Genomic DNA, 18,431 nt, shown 5'->3' on the forward strand with positions numbered 1-18,431 from the left:
CTGAGTATCACATAATATTAAAATTGTATGTGTGCAGTGGCGTCAGTTCAGAAAAAGGAAGGTATGGCAAAATGACTGGTGTCTTGCACGCGCGCGAAGGTGCGCGTGCAAGACACCAGTCATGTTGCCATACCTTAGCAACAGGCATGATACATTTATTTTAAGAAGTACATTCTATTTTTCCCCCCCAAAATGTCTATGGTTTCTTGGGCTGGATATGGCAGTCTGGAACAGTTGTTCAAGTGCAGCTAAACTTGACATAATATAGTAAATGTGCCACAATTAACAATAATGCATTGCACCTGACCTGCGGAACCTGGGAATATACTATTCTGTCAAGATGGGGAGAATAGTAGTATGTGTAGTTATTTTAAAGGTCCTACACCATGCATTTAAAAATAATTTATATAACACTGTTTGTGTCCCAAAAACGTTTTTGAAAAGGTTTGAGGCTAAATTACCACTCCTGAATACAGAGCCCCTGTCATTTCTGCCTGGCTTTCAGAGCATTTTCAGCTGCAGTACCACCTTGTCCTGAGTGGGAGGACTGCGCTATTGAGCCAGTTTTGGCCCCACACTCCTCCCCACCTCCTGCTCAGCAGGCCTGCCCACCCCTCCCCAACCCTCTCCCAGCTCCTCCTGCCTCCTTCTCAGGCCTGCCCACCCCTCCCCAACCCTCTCCCAGCTCCTCCTGCCTCCTTCTCAGGCCTGCCCACCCCTCCCCAACCCTCTCCCAGCTCCTCCTGCCTCCTTCTCAGGCCTTGTGACATCACAAATCTGACATTTCACAATCAGGACCGTTCTGAGACATGCTAACATAGATCTGCCCATAAACTGAGAAAGACACAATGGTCAGAAATAGGACTTTGTGAGGATAGAAGTTGCTGGTGGGACACCAAGAAAATACAAAAAAATTGGAAAAATGAAAATTCATGGTGTAGTCCCTTTAATGTAATTTAACAACATAACCAGCACAGATAGACAATGAGACATTCATGGATTTATATTTTAAAGTAACTTGTATTCTCCCCCCTGGACCCAGGGTATGGCAGCTGCATACCCCTGCCATACCCAATTGACGCCCCTGTATGTGTGGACCACAGGATTGTGAACGACGTGGAATCCAATCCTTTTTTCTAAAGTCAGACATTCCCACCGGGACTAAACCATGGCTTACTTATTGTCTCGAGATGTGACACAGTTTGTCACGAGGCAGAACGGAAGTGCATAACTCAGCTGTCACGGTTTTCCTCATCCCCGCCAGAGCCGACACAATAACCGTTTCACCTTACTATTTTAGTCCAGAGCTTTGACAGAGTGAGAAGCCCATGTGTTTGAACACAATAAGTCGCTGTCGCATGAACTGAGCAATGTGTGATCAAATGGCAGAGAGATGACAAACGTGTCACGCAGTATCACGTCCCCGGTGGTTAAACATCAAAGCACAAGTTTGACACGAGCTACCGTGCTGAAGTCTAGTGTCTTTATTCTGTTTATATCTCATGGAACGCATTGTTCATTTCCAATCACAGAGCTGAGTTGTCAGTTTGTCACCATTTGGTTGGGTACCAATGTTTTTTTTTGGACGCCGGCTGTCATCTACATCTGTGCACACACACGTTCTGTGCTTTGGCAGCCATTACTGTAGCCCCCTGGTCTCGCATGACCTTGACCTTGTACCAGTGATTTGTACTGTCATGAAACTGTACTTTTTTCTATTGCAAACTTCTAATAAATTCTTCAATCAAAAGCATCAACACATTTACTGTTGTTTTCCACAATCCTTATGGACTGCTGTAGCTGCTTTTGTCCTCACAAGGAAAAATGGTAACGCCAGATGGTGGCAGTAGTGCGTACCGCCCTACTTTACCATCTGAGATCTCTCTGGGAGAGTTGATCACACTCGTAAAGCCCCGGGCCGGACCAATCAGCGGCAGCTACGGGCGGGCTCTGAGCGGCTCTGAACCAATAGAGTCTGATTGCAGACCACGTGGAAACCCAGGAGGCGGATGAGTGGTTGGAGTTGGCACTCCCAGACTGTGATAGAGAGACGGCCCCATCCAATCACCTGCTAAAGAATTTGAAAAAATGGCCCGCCCCTTACATCGAGTCTGCCCGAACGGTCCCAGATGATGGTAAAGCAGAGCGGTATGCAGCCAGGCATACACACTGCTGCCATTATCTGGCGCAGTCAGGTTAGAACAAGAGAGAACCATGAAAGAGCCCAGATATAAAAATGTGAGGAACATTTGTGATGTCACTTCTAAGTAGACTGCAAAAAAAAAAAAAAAAAAAAATAGGTCAACTAGGTCAGTGGTTCTCAACCTTTTCAGGCCGAGACCCCCAAAATAATCATATTTTAACTGGGGACCCCCCCCCCCCCCACCCTGACAAGCACTAAGAGTTGAGGAATTACATATTGTATAACACGATTCTATTGAGAAAATAGGAGATCTACTGTGAACATGTAGATCTGCTATTTTCAAAATGTCTGCCTCTAATAATATTTGACAATTTGGCCAATGTTTAATTTAATCATTTTAGTATTTAAAAGTCCTTAACGCTTCCAGTGCCAGCCCCTAGAGGGCACCAAAGAATGCCAGGGTTTGTCCCATAGGCGAGCGCATTAGCATCCGGGGACTCACGTTGCAGTGACGCGCGTGCTCACGTTCGTGCACGTCATGGAAAGGTCCCGGATGAAAATGGCTACAGAATAGCTATTAGCATTTTGTCATTTAAAAGATCATTTTTAGGCGATTTCGCTGTAAATAAACCTCGCGCCACATCCCTAAAAACACAATCCAGAGATATGGGCCTCCAAAGATGTGGTTTTTCATTGGATTCGGCGGCGATTCGCGGCGCCGTTCGCGGCTAACGGCCGGCATGGCGGCACCCGGATTTGGAACACTGGATTTTAAATTTAGGCTCAGGCTTCAGAAGGCCTCGGATCATTTTATTCATTTCATTAAAAAGCCGAACATGTTCGGGATAGGCACACTGGACGTCGTTCCGGAAGCGGCGCTGAACATTTGGTGAACATTGGGGGGCTCAAAAATGTATTTTAAACCATTTTTAATGGAATATATCGTCGGACCATGTAAAATGGCTAGCTGGCTAGCGTAGGACGAGCCAGGACCACCCACAACTCTACAAGCAGCTCAGGGTAAGTCAATTAATAAAAAAAAAATTGTATTGGATTGAAATAAAGCCGAACATGTTCGGGATAGGCACAGAATGAGTTAACTCTTTCCCAGTCTCCGCTGAAATGGCTTGTCCTCAGATTAGCCGGGAATTTTTATTATTGTATTATGATCTAGAGTGCATTCATTCATTCAGGCCATCAGCACAGCCCCACGTCCCACGTGTCTGTTTTTGTTTTGTTTTTGTCAGCTAATGTTTACTCACCAGTGAATAGTCTCGCTTCCCATTGAGATATAGTGGGCATTTGGCGGAGGCTTCTCCTCCCCCGGGACGCTTCGTGTGCGCGTTTCGTGCACGTCAATGTGGGCACAATCAATGATCTCCGTATGAACTGGAAATCCATGCATTTTCGTTGCGATCCGCTCCGTCAGTGTTGCTAAGCTAAAGGCTACGTCCAGACAGTAACTCAAGGAGAAAAACACGCCCATCCCCCGCTCAGCGTCCCCCCGCCTCCTCTCCAGCAGATGGGGTGTGCCGATATGTTGGGTAAGCCGATCTGGTGATATAAATGGTGTGCCGATATTTTTTTTTTATCATTATCATTTATTTCGTTTTTAATCACCTAGTGCGTATATGTACGATCAGGCTGCGCCAGTCTTGCGCAATAATGCGTATATGTGCGGCTGAGTCACTTTAGAAATGTGCAAATACCCTCTATACACTTAAACATTATGTTAGTTTGTTTAGTGTTGAGTGAGAAAACAATGTTGAACATTAAGTTAATCATCTGGGGACCCCCAAGAATAATTTGGGGACCCCCCGGGTCGACCCACAGGTTAAGAACCACTGAACTAGGTCAACAGTCAACTAAAGCGACCCCAGACAGGCTGGTATGTGAAATAACCTAAGCATGCGTTGATTTTGTTTTTAAAACCTAAAGGTTATTACTGTATGCCAATATGATTTAACTAGTGTTGGGTAACCAGAGAGTGGGCACATAAGAACCAGGTAGACCTAGGCTATATGTTTTGGAAAATTGAGAGAAATACAATATACGACTACACTACATGATTTTAAGGTAATAGGTTAGGTGGCCCAAAGACACCCGAATTAATATTGTGAAAGGAAAAATATGATTGAATATAGGAAAATATCCGTTTTAGCCAACTTTATAACCGAAAATACCCGCAAGTTTCATTAGGAGCTCCCGTATTTGAAACTCTGGGAGTTGGCAACCCTAATCGCAGCGCAACACGTTGTGAGCTTGAAGGTCGGCTATTTTCGGTACTTGATAACACACTGAACTAAGCATAATCAAGTGAATACTGGAGATGTGGCATAATGGCATGGATTTCTACACATTGAGCGAGGGCAATTATTTCAACGTAAGATGCTGCATTCAAGGAGAGTTAAGGAGAGTTTGGACAAGACAATTCTCTTGAATGCTGCCTTCAGGTATGGCATAGAAAGAGGGCATTTTCATTTCTTTTCACCATAGTAAAAACTGCATTCATGGTCTGGAGAGGGCACTTTTTACAGACAGGGCAGGGCCTCAAGCCCCCTTTGATGTCTATGTGTGCACGTGCCTGCGTAGGGCATACATTTAGGAAAGAACCCGGCGATAAGGAGATACAAGGTTTCTGCCGGACAGCGACCAGTTGCAGTAGATGGAAGGCAGTGTTGTTTTTGACAGCAAATTTTGATTTAGTTTTAGTCATAGTCTTTTGAATAAAATGTAATTTAGTTGTAGTCATAATATAGTCACCTGAAAAGTTTTAGTTTTAGTAAAATTTTAGTCGACTGAATATCATAAGATTTTAGGCGACTAAATCTACAGTTGATTTAGTCAACTGAAATGTATTTTGGCAGGCCTTGATGGCATCGTAATGACTGATTTTACACTTGGTTGTGTGCTGAAAATAGTAGATCTACAAGCTCACAACGCGTCGCAACGCGACGCGTTGTGAGCTTGTAGATCTGCTATTTTCAGCACGCAACACCTCAGAGCAACCAAACATGAAATGACTCTCTTCTACACTAGTCCCTCCCTAACGTTTTAGTCTAGTTTTTATTTTGTTGACGAAATTGTCAATAATATTTAGTCTTAGTTTTAGTCATCACAGCTCAGTTTTTATTTAGTTTTTATTTAGTTTTCATCAGTGAAACAAACATTTTTCGTCATAGTTTTAGTCGACGAAAACAACACTGATGGAAGGCGTGTTTTCACCAACCCTGTGGGTGCCGTGGCGACGGTGTGACACTCCTCGCCGTGAAGCTCTCCTCCAGACTCTGAGCCCTGGTTGGCCGGCGGCGCGTGGCCGCGGTTCTTACGGAAACCGAAGATGGCCAACATGTTGCGCCTCTTCTTCCTCCTCAGAGAGTGGGCTTTGTGCAGCGAGGAGAGCTGGCTGTGAACACCAGAGAGAGAGAGAGAGAGAGAGAGAGAGACCTTTAGTGATCCCACGGGGGAAGTTCAGGCGCCAGAGGCAGCACAGCAGTAAATGTACAGATACAGAGTAAAGGTCAATACATGCTCCTTCTGACGCAAAAAAAAAGAAAGACAAAAAAAAAATATAGGCCTCTATATCTCGTCACTGTCGGGCAGAAACCTTGTATCCCCAAGTTTAAAATGTGCATGTTTTTATTTTGTATTTTTTGTAGATTAAAGCCTTGCCTCATCATATAAGACAGATGCACAAAACTAAAATCATTTTTAAAATGACTAGCCCTTACCCGTTCAAAGATATGAGCTCCAAAATGATGTGCAGTGTGTGGGTTATGGGATGTGCACTGTGCACACAGTATATGAGGGATGGAAAGTAACTTTAACTGGTGCTTGCATGATGTAGGAGCATCAATGTAAGAAACCCGTTTCGTTTAATGGCTACAGAGATACTGTCCCCCCTCCCCCCCCCCAGCCCGCCCGCCCACCCGCCTGCACACACACCCGCCTGCCTGCACACACACACACACACACACACACACACACACACACACACACACACACACACACACACACACACACACACACACACACAGAGCTGGTTAAACATTTTGCCTCATGCTAGATGCAGAATAGATGTGCCTCATGCTAGATGCAGAATAGATAGTAGATACACCATAAAAATGCTAATATACAGCATACGATTTGTGAAAGTGACAAACGGGCTTCACAGTTATGTTAGGTGTGTTCATATGCTAATGGTGATGCGATTTCAGATCAATTGCTCCAGCCACTGAGGAGAAACGCTGTTTCAGACAGACAGACAGACAGACAGACACTCAGACATTCGCAAAATTATAGTATAGATAAATACAAAAGGAACGGTTTTGGACACACAAGGTTTCCACCAGACAACGACAATATACTTTATAAAAGGCTTTCCTAACGAGTCAAGTCACATCTGGGGGTGCAGGAAGGGCATCGAAGGAACCCTATCAGAACTTCTGAATCACATCAAAATGTTGAGATGCCGGAAAAGCGACGACAAAAGAAGAACGACACATCTCACTGTGAGTTTCTAGATGTGCTATTTTCATTATTAAATAGGGCTTAAGAGGTTAATTCATAATGTACGTTTGAGTCCCGGGGAGACAACGAAATTATATTTTGGGATGCTTTGGCAATGTTGTATTGTTACATTCATGCCAATAAAGCTATTTGAATTGAATTGAATTGAATTGAATTGAATTGAATTGAATTGAATTGAATTGAATTGAATTGAGAGAGAGAGAGAGAGAGAGAGAGAGAGAGAGAGAGAGAGAGAGAGAGAGAGAGAGTTACAGAGATGTTAAAAAAGACTAAGTTCTGAATGTTCTGAATACATGTAATCACACATGAGTCATTTCCATTGTTCAGGGACGTGCAGAGAATGATAGAGAGGCAGGGGCTGACATTTAGAAAAGGGACGAAAATAGCAGACCTCCAAGCTCACAACGCGTCGCAGCGTGACGCGTTGTGTGCTTGGAGGTCGGCTATTTTCGGTGAGTGATACCACGTGCATTAAGCATAATCCATTTGTTTCACCATAGTAAAAACTGCATTCATGCTCTGGAGAGGGCACTTTTTACAGACTGATAAAAAGGCAGGGGCTTACGTGCCTGCCATTGTTGCATGGCTGTGTGTCATTTGAATCGTGTCAGACCTGCTCAGACTCAGCATCCCCCTTGCTCTCCTAGCGCTGGGGCTCATACCGGAGCTCTCCTAGCGCTGGGGCTCATACCGGAGCCCCTTGCTCTCCTAGCGCTGGGGCTCATACCGGAGCCCCTTGCTCTCCTAGCGCTGGGGCTCATACCGGAGCCCCTTGCTCTCCTAGCGCTGGGGCTCATACCGGAGCCCCTTGCTCTCCTAGCGCTGGGGCTCATACCGGAGCCCCTTGCTCTCCTAGCGCTGGGGCTCATACCGGAGCCCCTTGCTCTCCTAGCGCTGGGGCTCATACCGGAGCTCTCCTAGCGCTGGGGCTCATACCGGAGCCCCTTGCTCTCCTAGCGCTGGGGCTCATACCGGAGCTCTCCTAGCGCTGGGGCTCATACCGGAGCTCTCCTAGCGCTGGGGCTCATACCGGAGCCCCTTGCTCTCCTAGCGCTGGGGCTCATACCGGAGCTCTCCTAGCGCTGGGGCTCATACCGGAGCTCTCCTAGCGCTGGGGCTCATACCGGAGCCCCTTGCTCTCCTAGCGCTGGGGCTCATACCGGAGCCGGAGCGTTGCTAAGCAACGCCTCTTGGCACACGATGCTTTAGCGAGAGAGTGCATTTACTTGAAATATGTTCCACGATAAATGTAATGTGATTAAAAACAGGCACCGTGTAATCAGATGATGTATGCTGTAGTGTGGGCCGCACGTGTGCACACGCGCGCCTGTGCGTGCGTGTGCATGCGTGTGCATGCGTGCGTGTCTAAAAGGGACCAGTGGTAGGGAGAAACACGTAGAATCCTCAGTGTAAATTGAACTCTGAAGACCAAAGACCATGGAACCAAATGAACCCTGAAGATTTGACTGTGTACTGGTAAGTTGTAAGACATAACAGTCTCTAAATGTCTTATAAATCCTTCTTCTAAAGCAGTGGTGCTGAAACGTTGTCATGTCAGGGACCCCCAAAATCACATGTATTTGGCCGTGGACCCCCCATCTCAAAACATGTGGTTCCAGCGACCTCCCAGAACCAGAGATTTGTGTAACAAATGTTTGCTTTTAAATGTACAATTTTACAAGCGGATATACAAGCTCGCAGCGTGGCACTCGGTGCCGTGCTGTGAGCTTGTATATCTGCTATTTCTTCAATAGTTAAAGCATAAAATAATTCTAGACCGAAATAGGTTAAAAAATAAGAATCTCATCGACCTGAGAGTCTCAGTGTAAAAATACATATCCGGTAGGTTAGCAATATCAAACATTGTTCCGGGTAATTCTTCACAAGTTGCAAGGCATAAGAGTAAATGAGTAAAACGTGACTCTCACCTGTCTGGGAGCACTCTTTTGGTATAGAAGTCTGGTAGACCATCATCCAGAGGACTTATTGCTCCATTCTCACTGCAATGCTGTGGACACACAGTGGTGGAAAAAGTACCCGCATGTTTTACTTAAGTAAATGTAGAAATACTGTCTGGAAGTCTGGAATTCAAAATGTACTTGAGTAAAAGTACAAAAGTGTTGGCATCAAAATGTACTTAAAGTACCAAAAATAAAAGTACTCATTATGCAGAATGTCCCATTTCAAATGTTTCTTTTTTTGTGTGTGTGAAAATGCCAGATCTACTAGCTCACAATGCGCCACATCGTGACACATTGTGAGCTTGTAGATCGGCTATTTTCAAATGGCCAAAATGTATATGTGGTTGAAGTGGTTAATGCATGTTTTTGTAATAATAATCAAAATCTACAAAGTAATTAGTAACCAAAGTTCTCAAATAAATGCAGTGGAGTAAAAGTACAACATTTGGATCCAAGAGGTACTGGAGTATAAGTAAAAGTATTGGAAATTGGAACTACTCAATTGGTAGAGTACAAATACCTCCATGTTGTACTTACGTACAGTACTTAAAGGGATATTTCACTTTCAAAACAACTTTTGGTAATTTTATCATCTAATCAGGCTTTTATGAATACCCTGAACAGTTTTTAATTAGCTTGATTGAATATTTAGATATTTGATGTAAATGTTACCAGGCCCTCCAGGCCATGCAAGGGCCTCTCCCCACACACACCCATTGTAACTTCAAACTTCATTTTAACCATGATAGATTCATTAAAAACACCCATTATTTTTTCTGGTGACTCATATTACCCTCCTAATACGTGAGCAGGCCGTGTTTTTTCCATAACTTTTTTCATTTATTTTTAATAATATAATATAATATTTCATTTTTTCCATTTTCCCAAATAATTATTAAAAATAAATGAAAAAAGTTATCGAAAAAACACGTCCTGCTCACGTATTAGGAGGGTAGAATGAGTCACTAGAAAAAATAATGTGTGTTTTTAATGAATCTATCATGGTTAAAATGGAGTTTGAATTTACAATGGGTTTGTATGTGGAGAGAAGCCCTACCACTGCTCCCTGTTGAAAGTGGAATATCCCTTTAAGTAAATGTACTTAGTTACTTTACACCACTGGTGTGGTGGACACACAAACACGCACACATCACAGTAACACGTGTGTGCGGCGGCGTGCACGACGCCTCACACTCTGTCCACACTGGAAAGGGTCCATTTACTCAGGAACGGCTTTCCTTTTGCACAACGTGCTCTGTTCAATAACACTAATGGACTGCACTACCAGGGGTGTCGCTGCGTGTCGCACCAAATTCTGGGCCCTGGCTGGGTGCTTTAACTTTAGAAAAACAGCAGATATACAAGCTCACAGCGCGGCACCGAGTGCCGCGCTGCGAGCTTGTAGATCTGCTATTTTTGAAAAATCGTGACATTTTGTGCAAGTCTTTGAATATTTCAAATCCTTCTAAGGTTTTTTTGAAAAACCTATGTTTCTATGTCAGTGGTGCTCACACTTTTTCATGTGAAGGACCCCCAAAATGATATGTATTTGACCACGGACCCCCATCTCAAAATATTTCGTTCCAGGGACCCCCCCTTAGAAGCAAAATTTACAAAGTTACACAGTTACAAACGTTCTCTTAAAAAAAAAAAAAAATAGCAGATCTACAAGCTCGCAGCGCGGCACTGTGAACGTGTAGATCTGCTATTTTTCAATAGCTAAAGTATAAAATAATTAAGGCCCCTCCACCTTGGGCCCTAGTAACTCAGTCCCACTCCCCCCCCCCCCCCCCCCCTTGTGACACCCCTGTGCACTACTACAGCTAAGGTGAGATGACATAACCTGATTGCAGTGATCCAATTTGTATGGATGTACTCCTTGATACAGGCCAGAATAATTCTGATAAAATAAAGAGCGTCGCATTACGCCCACAGGGCACACCCTGGGCCTTTGGAAACAGGAGATGGGAATTATGCATGAGTCATAGATTAAGTTAAATAGCTTCTGTGCCGCCATTAGTTCAGCGCTGGGATGGAAACATCTTTCGGATGGAACACCCACACGCACACGCACACGCACACGCACACACACGCCCACGCGCACGCGCACGCGCACCCGCACCCGCACGCGCACGCACACGCACACGCACGCACGCACGCACGCACGCACGCACGCACACGCGCGCGCGAGGGTCACAACTCGGATTATGTTTGATGTATCTTTAAATAAGAATCTCGTCGACCTATAAGAGTCTCTACCTAAAAATACATACATATCCGGTAGGTGAGCAATATCAAACATTCTTCTTGGTAATTCTTCACATGTATGTATAATTCACGCATCTCCGCCCTTGAGCTTTTTTGCTCTCGGGGAAGGGGGAGGAAAACCACGGGGTTTCCCCTCTGCGTTGAATATTCATGAGTGAATTAATGTTTCCCTACTTTCCCTAATGAATCCCCTACTTCGTCTCACACTACGGTGTCACACAAAAGTAGCAAAATGTGCTCACGTGTTGCTTCGTGGCACGTTGTGAGCTTGTAGATCTGCTGTGTTTATGTTTATTATTTAAAGTGATCCCTGACTAATACGACAAATATGCCTTAATACATTATAATTGTCCTCTATAACTACAATGTAAAATTAAAAACACCTCAATTATTTTATTTATTCTAGAAATAGCTAATTTTCACTCAATAGGGGAAATGCCCGTCGCAAGTTGATGATGTCATAAATGTCAAGTGTGATCTATCCCTATGGAATTTATGGCATGCATGTGAAAATGAAAACAAACGTAATACTTCCTATGGTTAATATGAGCATCAAATCAATATTTCAAATGTGTTTGTGTTTTGTTTTTTTGCACATGCATGCCATAAAAATGACACATGACATTTATGACATCATCAACTTGCGACAGGCATTTCCCCTACTGAGTGAAAGATTAGCTATTTCTAGAAGAAATAAAATATTTAAGGTGTTTTTAATTTTACATTGTAGTTATAGAGGACAATTATAATGTATTAAGGCATATTTGTCGTATTAGCCAGGGATCACTTCAAGTATGTCTGTGGGTTTTGTAAATATTGGACCAATTAAGTATAACCAAGAACTTGTGACTAAATACTATAACTACGATGGATCCACGCTTACTTTTCCATTTCCTGAATTTCGTTGCCCCTCAGTTTGGCCTTGTGCCCTTCCAAAACATGGCATTAAGGCCACAGTGGCCTTAATGCCCCAGCTGACTGTACCACTTTCTCCTCTGTCTCTGTCTTGTCATGTCTTTTGTTGAGTTCCCATTTTTTGGGCAATGGACTTTACCCTTAAATTCAATTAATTCTTTCAATGGACCAAAATCTTGTTTTATTTGATGGCCTTCCTGCCCTGGCATTTGGCCTTTGTGCCCTAAAAAAATGGACAACACCAAATGATGAAATTCCAGGCCTGGTTTGGGCATACAAGATTTCTTGTATATATATTGTCTGTGTGTGTACACACACACACACAGAGAGAGAGAACACTCCAGTATGTTGCGGGGTATAAAAGGGCTGACAACTCCCCACCCTCACCATGTCGGCGGAGGGGACATGCCCCCCCCTGTGCCTCCGCGGGGGCCGGGGGCGAACCCGCGTCACGTGGCAGAGCGGGACCCCCTGCGTGGGCAGCTCCGACAGCCCCTCCCAGGATGCCGAGCGGGAGAGCGGCGAGGAGAAGGACGGGGGAGGCGACGAGCTGGAGTCATCGCACAGGCCTGATGATGCAACGGTAGAGAGAGAGAGAGAGAGAGAGAGAGAGAGAGAGACAGAGAGAGAGAGAGACAGAGAGAGAGAGAGACAGAGAGAGAGAGACAGACAGAGAGAGAGAGAGTGTGATGGGTGAAAGACAGTACAGGTTCGGAGACAAGAGTTAGTTGAGACTCCAGGGGAGCTGTCTGTCATCTTTGCTTCAAAGGCACTTAGCTTTAAATGTAAAACAACTGGCAGCCGCTCGATTTCAAATAGTTTACGACAGACTGAGTCCATGGCTACACGGAGCTGGATTTTTCATATATCTCGGTTTTTCAGATATCTACATAGAAAAATATCTAGGTCCACACGGAGCTGGATATTTCATATATCCCGTTTTTTCAGATATCGACAGAAAAATATCTAGGTCCACACGACAAAGATATCTAGGTCTAACAAGCACACACACAGTAAAGTCTTCAGAGATATCCGGGTTCCCTGTCTACACGGATCCAGTGAATCAGATATTTTTCAATCTCTCCACTTATTTATACGGATTTAAAAATATCCAGTTTTGCGGCTGAAATATCCAGCTTTGTGTGGCTGCAAGCCCCAACAGCACCAAAAAATGTCTAGGTTCAGAAATATCCAGCTTCATGTAGCCGGCACCTGAGTCAACCATTAATAGAGCTCTCTCTGTCTCTCTGATGGCTGGAAGGAGGGAGATGAGGGGAGAGGGAGAGAGAGAGAGCGAGACAGACAGAGACAGAGAGCAGGGACGTGCAGATAATTTTTATAGAGGCAGGGGCTGACCTTTCTGAGATGACCTTTTGGTGAAAATATCGAAAATAGCCGACCTCCATTAAGCTCACAACGCGTCGCTCTGCGATGCGTTGTGAGCTTGGAGGTCGGCTATTTCCGGTGCTTGATACCACACTGAACTAAGCATAATCAAGGGAATACTGGAGATGTGGTGTAACAGCATGGATGTTTTTTTACACATGAGAGGGCAATTCTTTCAACATAAGATGCTGCATTCAAGTTCAGGAGAGTTTGGACAAGACAATTCTCTTGAATCAGAAGATATGGCATGGAAAGAGGGCATTTGCATGTCTTTCACCATAGTAAAAACTGCATTCATGGTCTGGAGAGGGAACTTTTTACAGACAGATAAAAGGGCAGGGGCTCAAGCCCCCTTTGATGTCTATGTGTGCACGTGCCTGACAGAGAGAGATGGTGGATAAATGGACCCAGCAGGAACCATGCTAATGGAGTGTTTAGTGGCTCAGGGCAGCAGCAGCAGCAGAGGATGTGGTTCAGTACTCACTCAGTCTGGTGGAGACGGGTCGGATGCGTCGGGTTCTGGAGCTGCGCTTCTTAATGGCTATCGTATCCTCAGAGAGAAGACGGACACAGAGAGATGCTCAGGAGTTGTAATAGACTCAACATACTGTACAGCACACATGCCGCTCTACACCAGGGGTTCTCAAAGTGGGGTCCAGGGACCCTCAGGGTTAATTGAGTGTTTCTCAATGTTCAGATACTGGATTCTGATTGGCTTAAAACAGTGGTAAATCAGTCAACAACCTTGAGTTGGCTATGGACCCCGCCCACTGTTGTGTTTCTGAAACAATTAATGATGATAACCTTGCAAGTTACAACTGTGTTTTCTTTCATTTATATGGTAGAAGGGGTAGAAAAGCAATTTACCATTCAAGGGTTGTGGGTTGTTGGCTGATTTACCACTGTTTCAGGGTTGTTTCTCAAACTTCTCAAACTTTCAAATTTCAAGGTCTCCCCTTAACTCCGACAGTGTACAAATGGTTCATTTGCTTTCACTTTCAATTAACTCTTAATTACACCTGAAAACATCTGTAATCAACTGCAATCGACTAATCAAGGGCTTAAACACACGCACGCACGCACGCACGCACGCACGCACGCACGCACGCACACACGCACACACGCACACACACACACACACACACACACACACACACACACACACACACACACACACACACACACAGTATTCAGCATCACTCACTATGCTGGTACTCAGCTCTTCATCTGTGATTTCCAGTGAGTCTCTGTGTCTGTGTGACCGTCGACCTGTCCCACCTTCACATGTCCCCTCCCAGCGCTTCATCTGGGACACCTGCCGCGTCTGACGCACACACACAGGCACGCACACACACACGCACGCACACACGCACGCACGTACGCACGCACGCACGCACGCACGCACGCACGCACGCACGCACACGATAAGATAAGATAGGATAGATATTTGAGTTAAACTATATTTGCTCATCTAAATCTCACTTTCTCACTCACTCTCTTATTAACTCTAATTCACTCACTCACTCACTCACTCACTCACTCACTCACTCACTCACTGTGATGTGAGTGAGTGAATGTGTGCAAATCTTTGAATATATGTATTTTTCAAGCGAACATTTTGTAACTCAAATTTTGCTTCTGGGGGGTCCCTGGAACTAAATACTTTGAGATTGGGGTCCGTGGCCAAATACATATCATTTTGGGGGTCCTTCACGTGAAAAGGTTTGAGCACCACTGACACAGAAACATAGGTTTTTCAAAAAACCTTAGAAGGTTTTGAAATATTCAAAGACTGTTGGGACAACAACGTGATTTAAAAGCTTACAACACTGTCCGATGCACGGCTGTTATGTTTCAGGGCTAAATGAATCCTGTGGTTAAAAAAGAACAGATCTGCAAGCTAGCATCCTGTTACATTAATATGTTCTTTTTAAGCATGCGCCACCGCATATAAAGTTATGGCTCACACGCATATACCGGTAGATTCAACATTGGCACTTCATCTTTAAAGTATCCAGGGCCCAGGAATTTGGTGCGACACCCCTGGTCTCTGCCATGCCTTTCGGCCTGGCGGAGACAATAACTGCTGTGCACTTACAAGAGTCTTGTGGGTGGCATAGAGTTCTTGCAGGATTTGGTCCACGATAGAGTTGGTGAGATAGGAGACCACCGACAGCTTCACTTCTCTGTGGAGGCAGAGTGGGAGGAACAAAGAGAGAGAGAGAGACTTTGTGTTTTATTTTTAAATCAATACTCAGCTTGTCAAAGTCTGGTCCCTGCGGCTTCATCCCCTCAGCAGTGGTGTAAAGTAACTAAGTACATTTACTTAAGTAAGTACAGTTTTGAGTAATTTGTACTTTACTTGAATATTTCCAATTTCCAATACTTTTACTTCTACTCCACTACATCTCGGATCCAAATATTGTACTTTTACTACACTAAATGTATTTGAAAACTTTAGTTACTACAGTAGTTACGTTGCAGATATATGATAATATTATAAAGCATACATAAACCACTGTAGCCCTATTTTATACCTAGACACACACACACACACACGCACACACGCGCACACGCGCACACGCACACACACACACACACACACACACACACACACACACACACACACACACGCACACACATACAGTATATATATCCTTGCTGCTGGTCGGAAGCCACCACTGCCCCTCAGTACAGTGATTCCCAACTTGTGGGTCGGGCCCACTGGTGTGCCCGACCCCCAAATAATATTGGCAAATCACCAAGATTTTATTAAGAAAATGTATATACATTTTTATGTTTTTTTTTGTCATAGTTTAAAATTTTTACCTTGAATTTGTATCTTCATTTTGATACTGATAAATAAGTACAGGGGTTGACACTAACGGTTGCCTGACTGCCCATGGCAAGTAAGTAAAACATTCAGTCTTCATTAAATATTATAGGCTATCTATTTAAGAACAATGCTAACTTTTTTACAACCAGCAGTTGCACTCATTCTGGTTAGTGACTGACGCCACTTGGCAGTTAGTGATTTGATTTAACAAAAGATTTTTCTTCAAGTGCAAATTTTAACAATAGTTTTATAATGGAAAACGTACTTTTCGGGGCAAGTGGGCTTGACTTTTGGGCAAGTAGAACGTGATCTGTACGTGCCTGACGGGCATGCCTCTGAAACCTTAGTGTCAACCCCTGCTTTAAGTATAAAGGTTAATTCCAGACAGTGATCCATTCTGAAACCTTAGTGTCAACTCCTGCTTTAAGTATAAAGGTTAATTCCAGACAGTGATCCATTCTGAAACCTTAGTGTCAACTCCTGCTTTAAGTATAAAGGTTAGTTCCACTGATCCATTCCAGAACACAATGGTTTCATTGATCTTTAGAATAAACATGCTCTGAAAGAGCATGCAGCCCACCCATCTGACCACTTAACTTAAGACAGGGGTCTTCAACAGGGGGTCCGGGACCCCTAGGGGCTCCTCAGAGTTACTACAGGGGGTCCTCCAAATCTTTGTGTGATCATGTTTGATCACTAGAACCGTCATCCCTATTCTTAGTGGAACATTAGCCAAAAAATAGCAGATCTACAAGCTCACAACGCCTCGCGCTGCGAGGCGTTGTGAGCTTGTAGATCAGCTATCTTTGGAACAGAGGCTTGGTGTAGAGGGAAAAGAAGAGCAGACTAGTAGGCATTGACAGTTCAAGTGGTTAAATATGAAAACACACATTGATCCAGCCTACACAGATGATAGTGCTGTCAAGTCTAAACTGTATAAGAAATAATCCATGTACATTTTTAATCTGCAACTATACAATATGTAGTGGGGGTCCCTGCTTCATCTCTCTCTCTCAACTAAGGGGTCCTTGGCCTGAAAACGTTGAAGACCCTTGACTTAAGAGGTGAGATGGGTGAACACTTAGTAAGTAAGAAAGCAGCATCTTACTCCAAGGCTCGGTGGATGTCCTGGGCCGCTCTCTCCATCAGGGCCGTGCGAATGGCCGAGCGAGGGATGGACACGCGCTCCGAGACGGACGACATGGGGGGACTCAGCCTCTCGGCCGCAGAGGAGGACAGAGGACACAGCTCGCGGCACAGGGACACCATGGAGTCCACGATGACCTGCGGGTCAATGAACTACTTAGAAAGCCCTGTAATACTTCGGCGAATGGAGTGTCCCCTCCTTATTTCCCCTCTAGACCAGTGTATCTCAACCACTGTGCCTGGGGACCTTTGGTGTGCCCCTGAGAAGGGTCAAGTGTGCCCCTTGAAACTGCTTGAAAGCCAGTATTGTATTTATCATTTTAAAAATGATTTAAACTAGTGAAAACAGCCGATCTGCAAGCACACAACGCCTCGCGGTGCGAGGCGTTGTGTGCTTGTAGATCTGCTGTTTTCACTACTGTTGTGTGACAGCCTTGTATGATGAAGCAGGGCTTTACTTTGCGAAGAAACGTACACATTTGAAACTTGGAGATACAAGGTTTCTTCCCGACAGTGACGATATTTACACCTCCGTATTATGTTGGTGTGCCCATGGATTCTTGGGACATGAAAAGCGTGCCCATGCAGAAAAAAGGTTGAGAAACACTGCTCTTGACCATTGGTTCTCAAAGTGGGGTCCGGGACCCCCAGCTAAATTATAGTTAAGAACCAAATGGATCCTTATGGGTCTGCAACTCAGAGAGTGTACAAATGGAACCAAATGGACATTTCTGCTCTCTCAGAGTTAAATTAACATTGATTGGGGTTCCAGAGATAGAAGTGCCATTACATGGGAGTCCATACTGTAGCTCTAATGCGTGTCAAACTGGGGGTCCTTGAATGAGAAGAAAGAGGCCGCACACTCTTCAGCCACGATGCAAAATATTTAATTAACCAACGTTTCGACTGTTGCCAGTCTTCATCTAGCCTCGTACCCACCCTCTTCCGGAAACCATTTCATGAATCCTCCTGGATAACGGAAGTTGGTCGTTTACTAGGCTAGTCTTCATCAGGGTTTTTGACCTAAACTGGGGGGTCCTTGAAATCTAAATGGTTGGGAGAACCACTGCTCTAGACCAGGGCTACTCAAACTTCTGAACCCGTGGGCCACATTACAAAAATGTCAAGGGGCCGCGGGCCAGTTGATAAAATTACATTACTTGATAACTTCTCTCTTTTATTTGCTTTATTTCCACATACATTTGTGCAATGTGCATTATTTTATGGCTTGGAATTCCATTTATAT

At 44.4% G+C, this 18,431-nt stretch overlaps 1 protein-coding gene across 1 annotated transcript in view; it reads right to left on the reverse strand.

Annotated features, from left to right (window-relative positions):
- Positions 1-18,431, reverse strand: part of LOC308286075 (capping protein, Arp2/3 and myosin-I linker protein 3-like) — a gene marked incomplete at both ends in the record, with an annotated part of 99,902 nt that overhangs the window by 11,963 nt on the left and 69,508 nt on the right. The window contains 7 exon segments of the mRNA XM_080727035.1: positions 5,373-5,549; positions 8,602-8,681; positions 12,205-12,386; positions 13,688-13,754; positions 14,408-14,527; positions 15,302-15,389; positions 17,148-17,323. Coding sequence (XP_080583161.1) covers positions 5,373-5,549; positions 8,602-8,681; positions 12,205-12,386; positions 13,688-13,754; positions 14,408-14,527; positions 15,302-15,389; positions 17,148-17,323 — 890 coding nt within the window.

The sequence above is a fragment of the Nannobrachium achirus genome (assembly GCF_963921795.1).
Source record: "Nannobrachium achirus genome assembly, chromosome: 1".
NCBI lineage: Eukaryota > Metazoa > Chordata > Actinopteri > Myctophiformes > Myctophidae > Nannobrachium > Nannobrachium achirus.